Source organism: Coregonus clupeaformis, chromosome 3 (genome assembly GCF_020615455.1).
Source record: "Coregonus clupeaformis isolate EN_2021a chromosome 3, ASM2061545v1, whole genome shotgun sequence".
NCBI classification, from domain to species: Eukaryota; Metazoa; Chordata; class Actinopteri; order Salmoniformes; family Salmonidae; genus Coregonus; species Coregonus clupeaformis.
In genome coordinates, this window is record NC_059194.1 from 28,785,211 (window position 1) to 28,800,287 (window position 15,077).

The window sequence follows — 15,077 nt, forward strand, 5'->3', positions numbered from 1 at the left end:
GCTGTTGGTTAGTGTGTTGCTGTTTCATATAACATTTGTTTCAGTACCTCCCCCATCATCTCGATATATTAGAGAGAGAAAGAGTCGCACACAGAGCGCACAGTCCGGGTTACAGAGAACACTAATACGGAGACACCGAGCTGCGATTCTCTTGTTCCAAAATGGTGTATTGCTGAGTCGTTTACTTTTTATGTTTTGAACTAGAAACGAATGCAATATTACTGACTTCTTTACGGATTGTAACCTGGTTTTTGTTTCATGGTGCATGGGCAAATATCGGACAGAACAATGACACGGCAAGTACTGTTGTTTATCTCGGTCCTCTCTCTCAGTTCAGTGCACGGGCAGGTCGGTTACTCCATTCCCGAGGAAATGGCGAAAGGCTCTTTAGTCGGTAACATCGCGCAGGATTTGGGTTTAGATGTCAAAAGACTGAAATCAGGAAAAGCTCGTATTTATACTGGAGACAGCACAGAATACATTGAGCTGAATAAAGAAAGGGGAGTTCTCCTTATCAGAGAGAGAATAGACCGTGAAGCGCTTTGCGGGCAGACAACGCCTTGTGCACTAGATTTCCAGATTATTCTAGAGAACCCGATGGAATTTTATAGCATCACAGTTGAGGTAACTGATGTAAACGATAATGCACCTGTTTTCATAAAGAGTGAAATGAAATTCAGAATTAGTGAGTCGGCCGTTACTGGTGCAAAATTTGCGTTAGAGAGAGCGATGGATCTTGATGTTGGTATTAATGGCCTCCAAAGCTATTCACTAAAACCGACCGATAATTTCATCCTGAAACTACAAAACCAACCTGATGGTGGAAAGACAGTGGAAATGGTTTTACAGAAACCTTTAGATCGAGAAAAACAGGAGCATTTGTCATTGATATTAACAGCAATAGATGGAGGTGAGCCTCAGATGTCTGGTACAGTGCAGATTCATATTACTGTACTAGACGCCAATGATAATGCACCTGTTTTTACACAGGGTATCTATAAGGCTACCATAAGAGAGAACTCACCAAAGGGCACAGTTTTAATTTCTGTCAATGCGTCTGATTCTGATCAAGGTTCCAATAGTAAAATTCGTTATTCGATTTCCAATTCACAAGATGGGAATCACGAATTGTTTGAAATAAATGAGGATAACGGTGGGGTGAGATTAGTAGGAAACATTGATTATGAAAAGGCACGACAATATCAAATACATGTACAGGCTAGTGATGATGGAGGCCTCACCGATTCTTGTAAAATCATGGTCGACGTAGTTGATACAAACGATAACAAACCAGCTATTAATGTGATGTCGAAGACTAGTGTTATATCAGAAGACATTAAAGCTGGTACAGTTGTCACAATGATAAACATTCAAGATCCAGACTCCGGTGAAAATGGTAATGTCCAGTGCGCGATAAACGAAAACATTCCCTTTATAATGAAATCGACATCTATTAATTTCTTTACTGTAGTAACAGACGGCGACTTGGACCGAGAGAGAGCCTCTGAGTATAACATCAGTGTGACGTGCTCTGATGAGGGAGTGCCCTCGCTCTCCAGCAGTGTCACTCTCACCTTACAGATATCAGATGTGAATGACAACGCGCCTGTCTTTGAGAGGAGCTCATATGAGGCCTACATTATAGAAAACAACACACCGGGCCTCTCTATATTCACAGTGAAAGCCAGGGACGCTGACTGGAACCAGAATGCCCGTGTTTCTTACATACTGGAGGACTCCTCGGTTAACGGAGTGCCCATCTCCTCATATGTATCCGTTAGTGCTGACAGTGGAGTTATCCATGCAGTGCGCTCTTTTGACTACGAGCAGATAAAGGATTTCCAATTCCGTGTAAAAGCGCAGGATGGAGGTTCCCCTCCACTCAGTAGCAATCTGACTGTGAAAATAATGATCAATGACCAGAACGACAACTCACCTCAGGTTCTGTACCCAGTCCAGACTAGCAGCTCTTTGGTGGCTGAAATGGTGCCTCGTTCAGCAGATGTGGGCTATCTTGTCACTAAAGTGGTGGCTGTTGATATGGACTCTGGACAAAATGCCTGGCTCTCGTATAAACTGCTGAAAGCGACTGACAGGGCTCTCTTTGACGTGGGCTTACAGAATGGAGAAATAAGAACTATACGCCAAGTCAATGATAAAGATGCTGTGAAACAAAGGCTCACTGTTGTAGTGGAGGACAACGGGCAGCCCTCTCGTTCAGCTACAGTCAATGTTAACGTGGCGGTGGCAGACAGCTTCCCTGAAGTGCTCTCGGAGTTCACTGACTTTACGCACGACAAGGAATACAATGACAACCTGACTTTTTACTTAGTCTTGGCTTTGGCTGTAGTCTCATTTCTCTTTATTGTGTCCATCATAGCCATCCTGTCAGTGAAATGCTACAGATGGAGACGTGAGCGCATGTTTTACAAATCCAACGGGAATCTCCCAGTGATTCCGTATTACCCGCCCCTTTACGCAGACGTAGGTGGCACTGGGACACTGAGACACGTATATAATTACGATGTATGTGGAACCACTGACTCCAGAAAGAGTGATATGAAATATGTCAGACCTTACAGTCAGAGCATCATTAGTCTGGATGGAACACAGACACTCCCCCACGCGCAGAGGGACAAACTGATCAATGATGAAGGGGATAATCAGGTGAGCATGACCAATCAGCTCTCATATCCTCAGAATATTAATGACGTCACTATTTCTCATTTCATAATCTTACACTTCAATGATTTCACAAGCAAATATTGTTACGGTTCTGTTGTCCTTTTTATTTTCAAAATATTGAGTAGTTGGCTTCACTCTAGAATGTCTGAATTGTGTTTTCTATGGATTTCTTTACTCCAACACTCTGACAGCTTTCCGTTATGATCATGCCTGTATTGCGAATTCAGTGATATTGTGTAATGGCCTAATTGTAACCAGCATATAGTTCACGCCCAATAACCACCAGTTACTGTGTTGTGAGTAAAAGCTCAAATATAAAGGTAAATGGTCACTGTTATCATGCCTTTTTAATAGTGCATATGTGTTGGGGTTTGGAAATGCGTATAATATGCATGGTTGGAGCGCACATGTGTTTTGCATGTTCTGTGTGTACTTTACACTCCTGACTCTGAGGGACGCTGTTGGTTAGTGTGTTACAGATTTAGAGCAGATTTACAGCAGTACCTCCCCCATCATCTAGATATATTAGACAGAGACGCACGTAGAGCGCACAGTCCGGGCTATAGAGAACACTAAACACGGAGACACCGAGCTGCGATTATTTTGTTCCAAAGCGGTGGACTTAATGCACATCTTCCTTGGATTTTTTTAGCACCAAAACTAATGGAATATTACATAATTCTTTACAGATTATAACGTGTGTAATGTTTGCCATCTCAGAGAAAATGTCGGACAGAACAATGACACGGCAAGTACTGTTGTTTATCTCGGTCCTCTCTCTCAGTTCAGTGCACGGGCAGGTCAGTTACTCCATTCCCGAGGAAATGGCGAAAGGCTCTTTAGTCGGTAACATCGCGCAGGATTTGGGTTTAGATATAAAACGACTGAAATCAGGTATAGCTCGTATTCATACTGGAGACAGCGCAGAATACATCGAGCTGAATAAAGAAAGGGGAGTTCTCCTTATCAGAGAGAGAATAGACCGTGAAGCGCTCTGTGGACAGACAACGCCTTGCGCACTGCATTCACAAATTATTTTGGAGAACCCGATGGAGTTGTTTCAAATAACTGTAGAGATCACAGATATCAATGACAATTCTCCCAGCTTTAAAAAGAATGAGAAACGTTTTGAAATCAGCGAATCAGCTGTGATTGGATCTAAATTCGTTTTAGAGAAAGCAGGAGATCTAGACATAGGTCTAAATGGTCTCCAAAGCTACTCGCTGAAACCCACAGACAATTTTGTCTTGAAACTCGAAAATCAGGTCGACGGGAGTAAAAAGGTAGAAATGGTTTTACAGAAGCCTTTAGATCGAGAAAAACAGGAGCAGATATCTTTAGTCTTAACTGCTATAGATGGAGGAGAGCCTCAGCTGTCTGGTACTGTGCAGATACACGTCACAGTGTTAGATGCAAACGACAATGCTCCGGTTTTTACGCAGACGGTTTATAAGGCAACTATAACAGAGAATTCCCCCAAAGGAACCTGTTTGACGACAGTTAGTGCATCTGATGCAGACAAAGGCTCAAATGGTGAAGTGTCTTATTCCATATCGAATAGTATGGATAGTGTATCAGACATTTTTCATATACATGCAAATGGCGAGGTGATATTAGTCGGCAAGGTTGACTTTGAAAAATCCAAACATTACCAAATAGATATCGAAGCAATAGACAATGGTGGTCTATCAGATTCCAGTAAGGTAATAGTTGATGTTATTGATATCAACGACAATGCTCCAGTAATCCGTGTACTTTCAAAGTCTAGTTCAATACCAGAGGACTCACTTCAAAATACGGTTGTAGCTATGTTCAGTATCCACGATCCTGACTCTGATAGTAACGGTCAGGTACACTGTAGTATAAATGAAAATATCCCATTTACGATTAAATCTACATCAAATGGTTTTTACAGCCTAGTAACAGACAGTGATTTGGACCGAGAGAGAGCATCTGAGTATAACATCAGTGTGACGTGCTCTGATGAGGGAGTGCCCTCGCTCTCCAGCAGCGACACTCTCACCTTACAGATATCAGATGTGAATGACAACGCGCCTGTCTTTGAGAGAACCTCATATGAGGCGTACATTATAGAAAACAACACACCGGACCTCTCTATATTCACAGTGAAAGCCAGAGACGCTGACTGGAACCAGAATGCTCGTGTTTCTTACATACTGGAGGACTCCTCGGTTAACGGAGTGCCCGTGTCCTCATATGTTTCCGTTAGTGCTGATAGTGGAGTCATCCATGCAGTGCGCTCTTTTGACTATGAGCACATCAAGGATTTCCAGTTCTACGTAAAAGCGCAGGATGGAGGCTCCCCTCCTCTCAGTAGCAATGTGACTGTGAAAATTATGATCCAGGACCAGAACGACAACGCGCCTCAGGTTCTGTACCCAGTCCAGACTAGCAGCTCTCTGGTAGCTGAAATGGTGTCTCGTTCAGCAGATGTGGGCTATCTTGTCACTAAAGTGGTGGCTGTTGATGTGGACTCTGGACAGAATGCCTGGCTCTCGTATAAACTGCAGAAAGCGACTGACCGGGCACTGTTTGAAGTGGGCTTACAGAATGGTGAAATAAGAACCATACGCCAAGTCAATGATAAAGATGCTGTGAAACAAAGACTCACTGTTGTAGTGGAGGACAACGGGCAGCCCTCTCGTTCAGCTACAGTCAATGTTAACGTGGCGGTGGCGGACAGCTTCCCTGAAGTGCTCTCGGAGTTCACTGACTTTACGCACGACAAGGAATACAACGACAACCTGACTTTTTACTTAGTCCTGGCTTTAGCTGTAGTCTCATTTCTCTTTATTGTGTCCATCATAGCCATCATATCAGTGAAATGCTACAGATGGAGACGTGAGCGTATGTTTTACAAATCAAATGGTAATCTGCCAGTTATTCCATATTACCCGCCCCTTTACGCAGACGTAGGAGGCACAGGTACTTTGAAGCACGTGTTCAATTATGAAGTTTGTGGAACGACCGACTCCAGAAAGAGTGATATGAAATACGTCAGACCTTACAGTCAAAGCATCATCAGTCTGGACGGAACACAGACACTCCCCCATTCGCAGAGGGACAAACTGATCAATGACATTTCAGAGAGTCAGGTGAGCATGAATTATCGGCTCTCATTACCTCAAAATAACATGTCACTGTTTTTTCGTTTCATAATATAAAACTTATATTTTTTATTACAAGCAATTCTTATTTTAGCGTTTTTACTTTCAGGAGTATTTTCTTATTTCAAACATTGAATGCCTGGTTTCACTCTTCACTATCTGAATGGAGTTTCCTGAAGCCTTCTTTTCTCCAAGACCCTGATTTCAATGCACTTTTACAGTTTTCCTTTATGACCATGTCTGTTTTGTCCTCAGTGACAACATTGCACACCACGTGACCGCATAATGGCCAAATTGTAATCATCACCGTCATATTTAATTTCAAGCCCAATAACCATAAATTGATGTGTTGATACAGTGCATAACAACTCCACTGTAAAGGTAAATGCTCATTGTCATCATTATTTTCTCAAAGAGTGTTTTACTGTTGGGTATGAGGATTTGGACATTCAAATACTTTTACGCATGGTTGGAGAGCATACAGATTTGCAATATTCGGTGTGTAGTGTACACTTATTAACTCTGAGGGCCGCTGTTGATCAGGGTGTTGCAGTTTTAGAGCAGATTGGCAGCAGTACCTCCCCCATCATCTCGATATATTAGAGAGAGAAAGAGCCGCAAGCAGATCGCACGGTTACAGAGAACACTAAGTACAGAGATACCAGTCTGCGGTTCTTTTGTTCTAGTGGTGGACTTTGGGCATATTCTCTTTTGATGTTTTGCACTGGAAACTAATGGAATATTACAGACTTCTTTACGGATTATAACGTTTGTGTTGTTTGATATAGCAGAGAAAATGTCGGACAGAACAATGACACGGCAAGTACTGTTGTTTATCTCGGTCCTCTCTCTCAGTTCAGTGCACGGGCAGGTCAGTTACTCCATTCCCGAGGAAATGGCGAAAGGCTCTTTAGTCGGTAACATCGCGCAGGATTTGGGTTTAGATATCAAAAGACTGAAATCAGGTAAAGCTCGTATTTATACCGGAGACAGCGCAGAATACATCGATCTGAATAAAGATAAGGGAGTTCTCCTTATCAAAGAGAGAATAGACCGTGAAGCGCTCTGCGGACAGACGACGCCTTGCGCACTACATTTTCAGATTACTCTAGAAAACCCGATGGAATTATACCCGGTAACTGTAGAAATTACAGATATCAATGACAATTCTCCCAGTTTTCAAAAGGCTGAGCGTAGATTTGAAATCAGTGAGTCAGCAGTGACAGGATCGAAATTCATGTTAGAGAAAGCAGTGGATCCAGATATTGGTTTAAATGGCCTTCAAAGCTACACACTGAAACCAACTGATAATTTTGTTCTGAAATTGCATAGCCAGGCAGATGGAAGTAAAAAGGTAGAGCTGGTCTTACAGAAGCCTCTAGATCGAGAGAAACAGGAGCAGATATCTTTGCTGTTAACTGCTTTGGATGGGGGAGAGCCTCAGCTTTCTGGGACAATGCAGATACACGTAACCGTGTTAGATGCAAACGACAATGCGCCTGTTTTTACCAAAACAATTTATAAGGCAAAAATAACAGAGAATTCACAAAAGGGAACGGTTGTCACTACAGTTAGTGCTTCTGATGCAGACAAAGGCACAAATGGAGAAGTGTCTTACTTGATTGCAAATAGCATGGACCGTCTTTCAAAGTTATTCCACATAAATGAAGATGGTGATTTGATATTAGATGGCCAAATTGATTATGAAAAAGCCAGAAATTATCAGATTGATATAGAAGCAATAGACAATGGTGGCCTTTCGGACTCAAGTAAAATAATTATTGATGTTAGTGACGTGAATGACAATAGTCCTGTTATCAATTTGATTTCCAAATCAGGTTCAATACCAGAGGATTCTCCGCCTAACACAGTAATAGCTATGATGAGCGTGAACGACCCTGATTCTGAAAGTAATGGTAAAGTTAACTGTGGCATAAATGAGAACATCCCATTCACTATTAAATCAACAGCTAACGCCTTTTACAGTCTAGTAACAGATAGTGACTTGGACCGAGAGAGAGCCTCTGAGTATAACATCAGTGTGACGTGCTCTGATGAGGGAGTGCCCTCGCTCTCCAACAGCGTCACTCTCACCTTACAGATATCAGATGTGAATGACAACGCGCCTGTCTTTGAGAGGAGCTCATATGAGGCCTACATTATAGAAAACAACACACCGGGCCTCTCTATATTCACAGTGAAAGCCAGGGACGCTGACTGGAACCAGAATGCCCGTGTTTCTTACATATTGGAGGACTCCTCGGTAAATGGAGTGGCCATCTCCTCATATGTGTCCGTTAGTGCTGATAGTGGAGTTATCCATGCAGTGCGCTCTTTTGACTACGAGCAGATCAAAGATTTCCAGTTCCACGTAAAAGCGCAGGATGGAGGCTCCCCTCCTCTCAGTAGCAATGTGACTGTGAAAATAATGATCCAGGACCAGAATGACAACGCGCCTCAGGTTCTGTACCCAGTCCAGACTAGCAGCTCCCTGGTGGCTGAAATGGTGCCTCGTTCAGCAGATGTGGGCTATCTTGTGACTAAAGTGGTGGCTGTTGATGTGGACTCTGGACAGAATGCCTGGCTCTCCTATAAACTGCAGAAAGCGACTGACAGGGCGCTGTTTGAAGTGGGCTTGCAGAATGGGGAAATAAGAACTATACGCCAAGTCAATGATAAAGATGCTGTGAAACAAAGGCTCACTGTTGTAGTGGAGGACAACGGGCAGCCCTCTCGTTCAGCTACAGTCAATGTTAACGTGGCGGTGGCGGACAGCTTCCCTGAAGTGCTCTCGGAGTTCACTGACTTTACGCACGAAAAGGAGTACAATGACAACCTTACTTTTTACTTAGTCCTGGCTTTGGCTGTAGTTTCATTTCTCTTTATCGTATCCATCATAGCCATCATGTCAGTGAAATGCTACAGATGGAAACGTGAGCGCATGTTTTACAAATCCAACGGGAATCTCCCAGTTATTCCGTATTATCCGCCCCTTTACGCAGACGTTGGAGGAACAGGCACTCTGAGACACGTGTATAATTACGAGGTATGTGGAACAACTGACTCCAGAAAGAGTGATATGAAATATGTCAGACCTTACAGTCAGAGCATCATTAGTCTGGATGGAACACAGACACTCCCCCACGCGCAGAGGGACAAACTGATCAATGATGAAGGGGATAATCAGGTGAGAACGTCATCAGCATATATTTTCTTTTTCATGTGCGCTATGGTTTGAGTCATCAATGGCGTTTGATTTCAATCAAAGTTTGTAGCTTCCTTGTGCCGATATCAAATCATCAGATTTTGTATTTAATTTGAAAAGATTATCATACAAAACTTCTGATTAAGACAAGGGGTTTTGACTTTTGCAGGGGTTTGGACATTTCACATTTGATAATTTTCATTTCTGCCTTTTATATATAATCTCAAACATCGTGGACAATTTATGGCAACCTAAAATTCATTTGTGCAGATATTTGTGCAATATTTATTCAGGGCTCTAAGGGCCGCTGTTGGTTAATGTGAGGATATATACGGCTCAGGCATTAGTAGACCCTCCCTCTCCTTTTTCAATCGAAAACAGCGCAGCGGACTCCCCTTCCACATATCATAAGAACTAGCCTCTTAAAAGAGCGCACACAATCGTTGGGGACGTGTTGATGACACAATACTCGTTATTGTGAAGCCATTGTTTTTGTTTTGTTTTTTATAGTCTTGTTTTCAGCCTGAGTGGTCTGATGATGGACGTTCTTTGCTGTCATGGCGCAGGGAGAACCAGCTCGCGTATATGGACATGGCAGACATGGCTCGTGCTGTTTGTCTGTCTCTGCCGCGCAGGGGTAGCGCGCGCCCAGGTCCGTTATTCCATCCCGGAGGAGATGGGGAAGGGCTCGCTCGTTGGGAATATCGTGCAGGATCTGGGTTTGGATGTTAAAAGGTTGAAATCTGGTCGAGCTCGGATCTTTACTGAGGACAGCAGTGAATACATCGGTCTGAATGCAGAGAAAGGGACGCTGGTGGTGAAAGAAAGGATAGACAGAGAGGAGCTGTGCGCCCAAGTGACTCCCTGCTCTCTGCATTTCCAGATCATCGTTGAAAATCCGATGGAGCTTCATCGAATTGATGTGGAAATATTAGATATCAACGACAATGCTCCTGCATTTGAGAGGAAGGAAATCAGATTTGAGATAAGTGAATCTGCGCCTCCCGGTGCTCGGTTCTCGTTAGATAGTGCTAATGACCCCGATGTAGCCATTAATACTCTCCAAACATACAAATTGAATCCCACCGATCATTTTAAATTGAATACCCTATCTCGTCCTGATGGAACAAAATATGTCGAAATGGTTCTGCAGACCGCACTTGATAGAGAAAAGCAGGAAGAGCTTAAATTAACCTTAACTGCTTATGATGGCGGGACCCCCCAGAAATCTGGCTCAGTCAAAATCAACGTAATTGTCTTAGATGCAAACGACAATTCTCCATTATTCAGCCAGTCTGTATACAGGGTAACCTTACCAGAGAATGCACCAAAAGGCACCATTATCTTGAGAGTCAGTGCAATTGATGCAGATCAAGGAGCAAATGGGGAGGTGACGTATTCGTTTTCTCGAAGTACTGGTAGTAGCGCATCAGGCTTGTTTAATATTGACACATTTTCAGGCGATATTACAGTTAATGGTTTGCTAGATTATGAAAAAGTAAAACGTTATGAGATAGATGTGGAGGCTACAGACAAAGGGGGTTTAACAGACACTAGTAAAGTGCTTATTGAAATGACTGACGTAAACGACAATTCACCCGTGATTAGCATCATTTCATTCTCCAACCCTATTCCCGAGGACTCTGCCCCAGAGACGGTCATAGCCATGCTCAATATCAAAGATTTAGACTCAGGTAAAAACGGTCAGGTGAAATGTTCTATTAGTCCTGATTTACCATTCCGTATAAAGTCATCCTCTACTAATTTCTACAGTTTAGTGTCTGATCAGGCATTGGACCGTGAAACTGTGTCTGAATATAGCATAACAATAACAGCCACAGATGAAGGGTCTCCATCTTTTTCTACTAATAAGACAGTGACACTGAAAATATCAGATGTGAATGACAACGCCCCCCTGTTTCCACAACAGTCATACACAGCTTATGTTTTTGAGAATAACTCACCTGGAATGTCAATATTTTCTATCAAGGCCAGCGACAAAGACTCTGGCAATAACGCGCATATTTCATATTTGCTCGATGATAATCAAGTAAATGGATTGTCGGCGTCTGCGTGCATTTCAGTAAATGCAGAGAGTGGGGCGATTCTTGCTGTGCGTTCTTTCGATTATGAGCAAATGCAAGAGTTCAAAGTTCGTGTAAAAGCGCAGGATGGAGGCTCCCCTCCACTCAGTAGAAATGTGACTGTGAAAATAATGATCCAGGACCAGAATGATAACACGCCTCAGGTTCTGTACCCAGTCCAGACTAGCAGCTCCCTGGTGGCTGAAATGGTGCCTCGTTCAGCAGATGTGGGCTATCTTGTCACTAAAGTTGTGGCTGTTGATGTGGACTCTGGACAGAATGCCTGGCTCTCGTATAAACTACAGAAAGCGACAGACAGGGCGCTGTTTGAAGTGGGCTTACAGAATGGTGAAATAAGAACTATACGCCAAGTCAATGATAAAGATGCTGTGAAACAAAGGCTCACTGTTGTAGTGGAGGACAACGGGCAGCCCTCTCGTTCAGCTACAGTCAATGTTAACGTGGCGGTGGCGGACAGCTTCCCTGAAGTGCTCTCGGAGTTCACTGACTTTACGCACGACAAGGAGTACAATGACAACCTGACTTTTTACTTAGTCTTGGCTCTGGCTGTAGTTTCATTTCTCTTTATTGTGTCCATCATAGCTATACTGTCAGTGAAATGCTACAGATGGAGACGAGAGCACATGTTTTACAAATCCAACGGGAATCTCCCAGTTATTCCATATTACCCGCCCCTTTACGCAGACGTAGGAGGCACAGGTACTTTGAAGCACGTGTTCAATTACGAGGTGTGTGGAACCACCGACTCCAGAAAGAGTGATATGAAATATGCCACACCTTACAGTCAGAGCATCATTAGTCTGGACGGAACACAGACAGTCCCCCACGCGCAGAGGGACAAACTGATCAATGACATCTCAGAGAGTCAGGTGAGCATTGTAACTTACCAGTGGAAAAAAACGAATATCCTTGTAACAGGCTTATAAGAACAAGCAGTTAGCTAGGCCATACATGCACCTACCAATTTTACCCAGATTTGTGTGTGTCAACTTTAATAACAGAATGGTGCCTGTATTAGGTAATCACATTCCTCTATACTCACCCTGGAATAATACCTATGTAATATAGGCTACCATAGTGTTGCCAAAGACTGCCCTGTGAAACAAAGCAGCAAACCTACTTACATCGGTATACAGACATCATCTTATGGAATACATATAGGGACATAGAGAGCAGTGCTGGTGAAGGGGCCACACACAGTATAAACATAAAGAACTATACTGGGCTGGGGCTGGACTGGGCTGGACTGGGGCTGTGGAGAAGCATCACTGCAGAGGTTTTTTCTCTCTCACACACAGTGCACTATTTACCACTGACCTAGTTTCCTCTCTTACACAAGTTGCTGTTATGTTCCTGTCTTTGAACTGTGCAGAGAACGAGAGAGGGATGGAGAGAGGAGAGAGGAGAAAATATTGAGGAGCGGTAGAGAAGAGAGGGAAGGAATTAAGAGATGGAAAATGTGATGAGAGAAGGATTGAGGATGGAGAGAGGGAGCGGCAGTAGCAGGGAGCCAGAGAGAGGGAGAGTGCGGGGGATGGGAGGAGGAGACGTGTTGTAGCTTACCTCATCCGCCGTTCATGCGCAGCAGCACCTGCGTTAGTGATGCACGGCAGCCATTTTAAACCACAAGCTGCAGTGTTTGCAGAGGAAGAGGTTATGAGGAGAGCACATGGTGGAAAGGGGTTGAACAATTAAACGACTATAAAAACAATGAAAGTGTTGAGGTTATGCTTAATGAGGTAGATAGAAAATGATATATGGGGGAAAGATGGAAGGTGTGAGGGAAAGAAAGCTATATGAGAGCTGATCAAAGGCAAGAGGAGGAGAATGAATGAGGTGGAGCGCTGAAAGGAAAGAGAGAACAAGAGAGGAGGAGCGAGATGGAGAGACAGAATGATAAGACATTCCTCTATTCCTGTATGTGGTGCTTGTCAAGTCACATGTTTGCATCACTGAGGAGAGCTTTTTAGTCCTTTTTTTCTACCCCTCCTTTACCCCTCCCTTTCACCGCGGACAGCGTCATAAAGGGCTTGTTAGAGCCCCGTGGCCTGCAGGCCTCTATATTTACTGGGTAACACACACCCGCACGAGAGGAAATGCCCTCCATATGGCTCTCACATGCATCCCATAATACTAACCCCACACCCCAGGCCACCGCCACACACAGGAAGTGATCAGGACAACCGATAGGCTGCCTCCTGAAATAGGTGACAGTAACCCTCATTTTCACAAGGTAGTGATGCTATTATAGGTCAATGTGAGTAGATACCTTAGTAGGTTGTAATGATGTTGTTGTATGGGTAGAGATGATATGTAATGTTAGATGGTGGGGGTGTAGTTGACCCAGTTGCAGTGGGTGTATGTATGTAGATAGGTGGTGTGGCAGAATCACTGGTGCATGACCGATAAAGGCACTGGCATAGACAATAGGCTGTCTGTCTGGTATAATTAAGCAATAAGGCACGAGGGGGTGTGGTATATGGCCAATATACCATGGCTAAGTGCTGTTCTTATGCACGACGCAACATGGAGTGCCTGGATACAGCCTTAGCCGTGGTTTAATGGCCATGTACCACAGACCCCCAAGGTGCCTTATTGCTATTATAAGCTGATTACCAACATAGTTAGAGCAGTAAAAATAAATGTTTTGTCATACCTGTGGTATACGGTCTGATATATCACAGCTGTCAGCCAATCAGCATTCAGGGCTCGAATCAAACAGTTTATAAGTATGTTTATACAGTATAGGCTCTGTAAGTGTGTGTGTTTACTGTTGATGTGTAGAAGAGTAGCACATGGCTCTCATAAACATCTGACACGACACAGAAATGCTTTAGGCTTTATTGAGTAAACCTCTGTCCCTCTGGAAACAGTCTATCATCATTATCACCCCACATCTGTGTCCACTTTATCTTTTTTAACCACATTTTACCGCTAAACCCTGGTTCTCAGGCTCATTAGCGAGGAAGGCTTTTACCATGGACCGTAAATCCGGGAACTCACTGTGTAAGACCCCACTGACCCATACACCCCTACATCCAGTCTGGTTCTGTTCAGTCCAGTGTATACATGTGGATGGTTTGTGGGTGACCTTTGGGTATGACTTCTTGCTTCTGGTTCGGATCCCCACTTGGATGAACTTTGAACTGTAGAACAGTGGTTTTCCCTCTGAGGAAGGATTTAGCAATCCACTGCCTTGACAGCCATTTTGGATCCCACACTGTGCCAAGGGCCTGTAGTTTCCTGACCTTGTGATCGTCCACACTGCTATGGGAAGAAGCTGCTTTCCCACAGCCCCAAGCTGTTGCTCATACTGTACTTCCTTCCTCACCAGCCCAGCCGTCTGGTGTGCAGCTGTTTCTGCAGCAGTGTGTTGCTGTGTCTGATGATTAACGTTGGATGTAGGACTTTTGAGCAGTGTTTATGGTTGGTGTGTATGGTGATCAGGATGCACTGAGCTGTGTGTGTGTGTGTGTGTGTGTTTCTTAACTAGTATTCTGGAAAGTGGGGTTAGAAGATCTAATCTGCTTCCCCTGCCCCATTACAAGAGCCTTGATTAGATATCTGGGAGGTCTGCACACACTCAAACATTCTCACTCACTTCACTGGAAATCTGCTAAAGGGAGTTGACAGTACTGCCAGTTTTTTGATCAACTCTATCCATAAGTCTGTGTAGTAACTTTGTGTGATCTGATGTAAGTAAAGAGAACCGGGAACAGGGAGTGTACATTTTCATTTTAGAGAAAGTTAATCCATCCATTATCCATTCCTTACACCCTCTTCAACTTTTATGGAATCTCTCAAATAGAATCATGTCATCTCAGTTCAGTTTTGGATGATGGAGGCCATTGGAGGGAGGCAACTTTGCCTGTACTGTTCTGTATCCCTGAATCTTAACATCTTTTCCCTCAGTCTATTTCAGTCATTACAGTAAACCCCCAGGCTCTTATCCCT

At 43.6% G+C, this 15,077-nt stretch overlaps 2 protein-coding genes across 22 annotated transcripts in view; both read left to right on the forward strand.

Moving 5' to 3' along the window:
- The window catches only part of LOC121543844 (protocadherin gamma-C5), a 183,473-nt gene that overhangs the window by 114,915 nt on the left and 53,481 nt on the right, over positions 1–15,077 (forward strand). The window contains exon 1 of one of the 21 annotated variants that reach the window (XM_045208014.1): positions 3,245–5,801. The exons of 18 other annotated variants lie outside the window; for them this stretch is intronic. In XM_045208014.1, coding sequence (XP_045063949.1) covers positions 3,390–5,801 — 2,412 coding nt within the window. In that variant the 5' untranslated portion in view covers positions 3,245–3,389. Of the gene's footprint in view, positions 1–3,244; positions 5,802–6,452; positions 9,001–9,418; positions 11,993–15,077 lie in introns of those variants that run through there. 2 more of the 21 variants (XM_045208032.1, XM_041854046.2) reach the window with 2 other exon arrangements.
- On the forward strand, positions 111–2,964 carry LOC121543985 (protocadherin beta-16-like). The gene is made up of 2 exons (XM_045206426.1): positions 111–2,712; positions 2,944–2,964. The coding sequence occupies exons 1-2, from the start codon at positions 259–261 to the stop codon at positions 2,962–2,964; spliced, it is 2,475 nt and encodes an 824-aa protein (XP_045062361.1). The 5' UTR covers positions 111–258.

Bases quoted from the DNA above. Each gene is read 5' to 3' on its own strand.
- LOC121543985 (XM_045206426.1), top strand. From the start codon at position 259: ATGGTGCATGGGCAAATATCGGACAGAACAATGACACGGCAAGTACTG. The intron at 2,713-2,943 runs GTCACTATTTCT...AATTGTAACCAG, and splicing joins ATCCTCAGAATATTAATGAC to CATATAGTTCACGCCCAATA.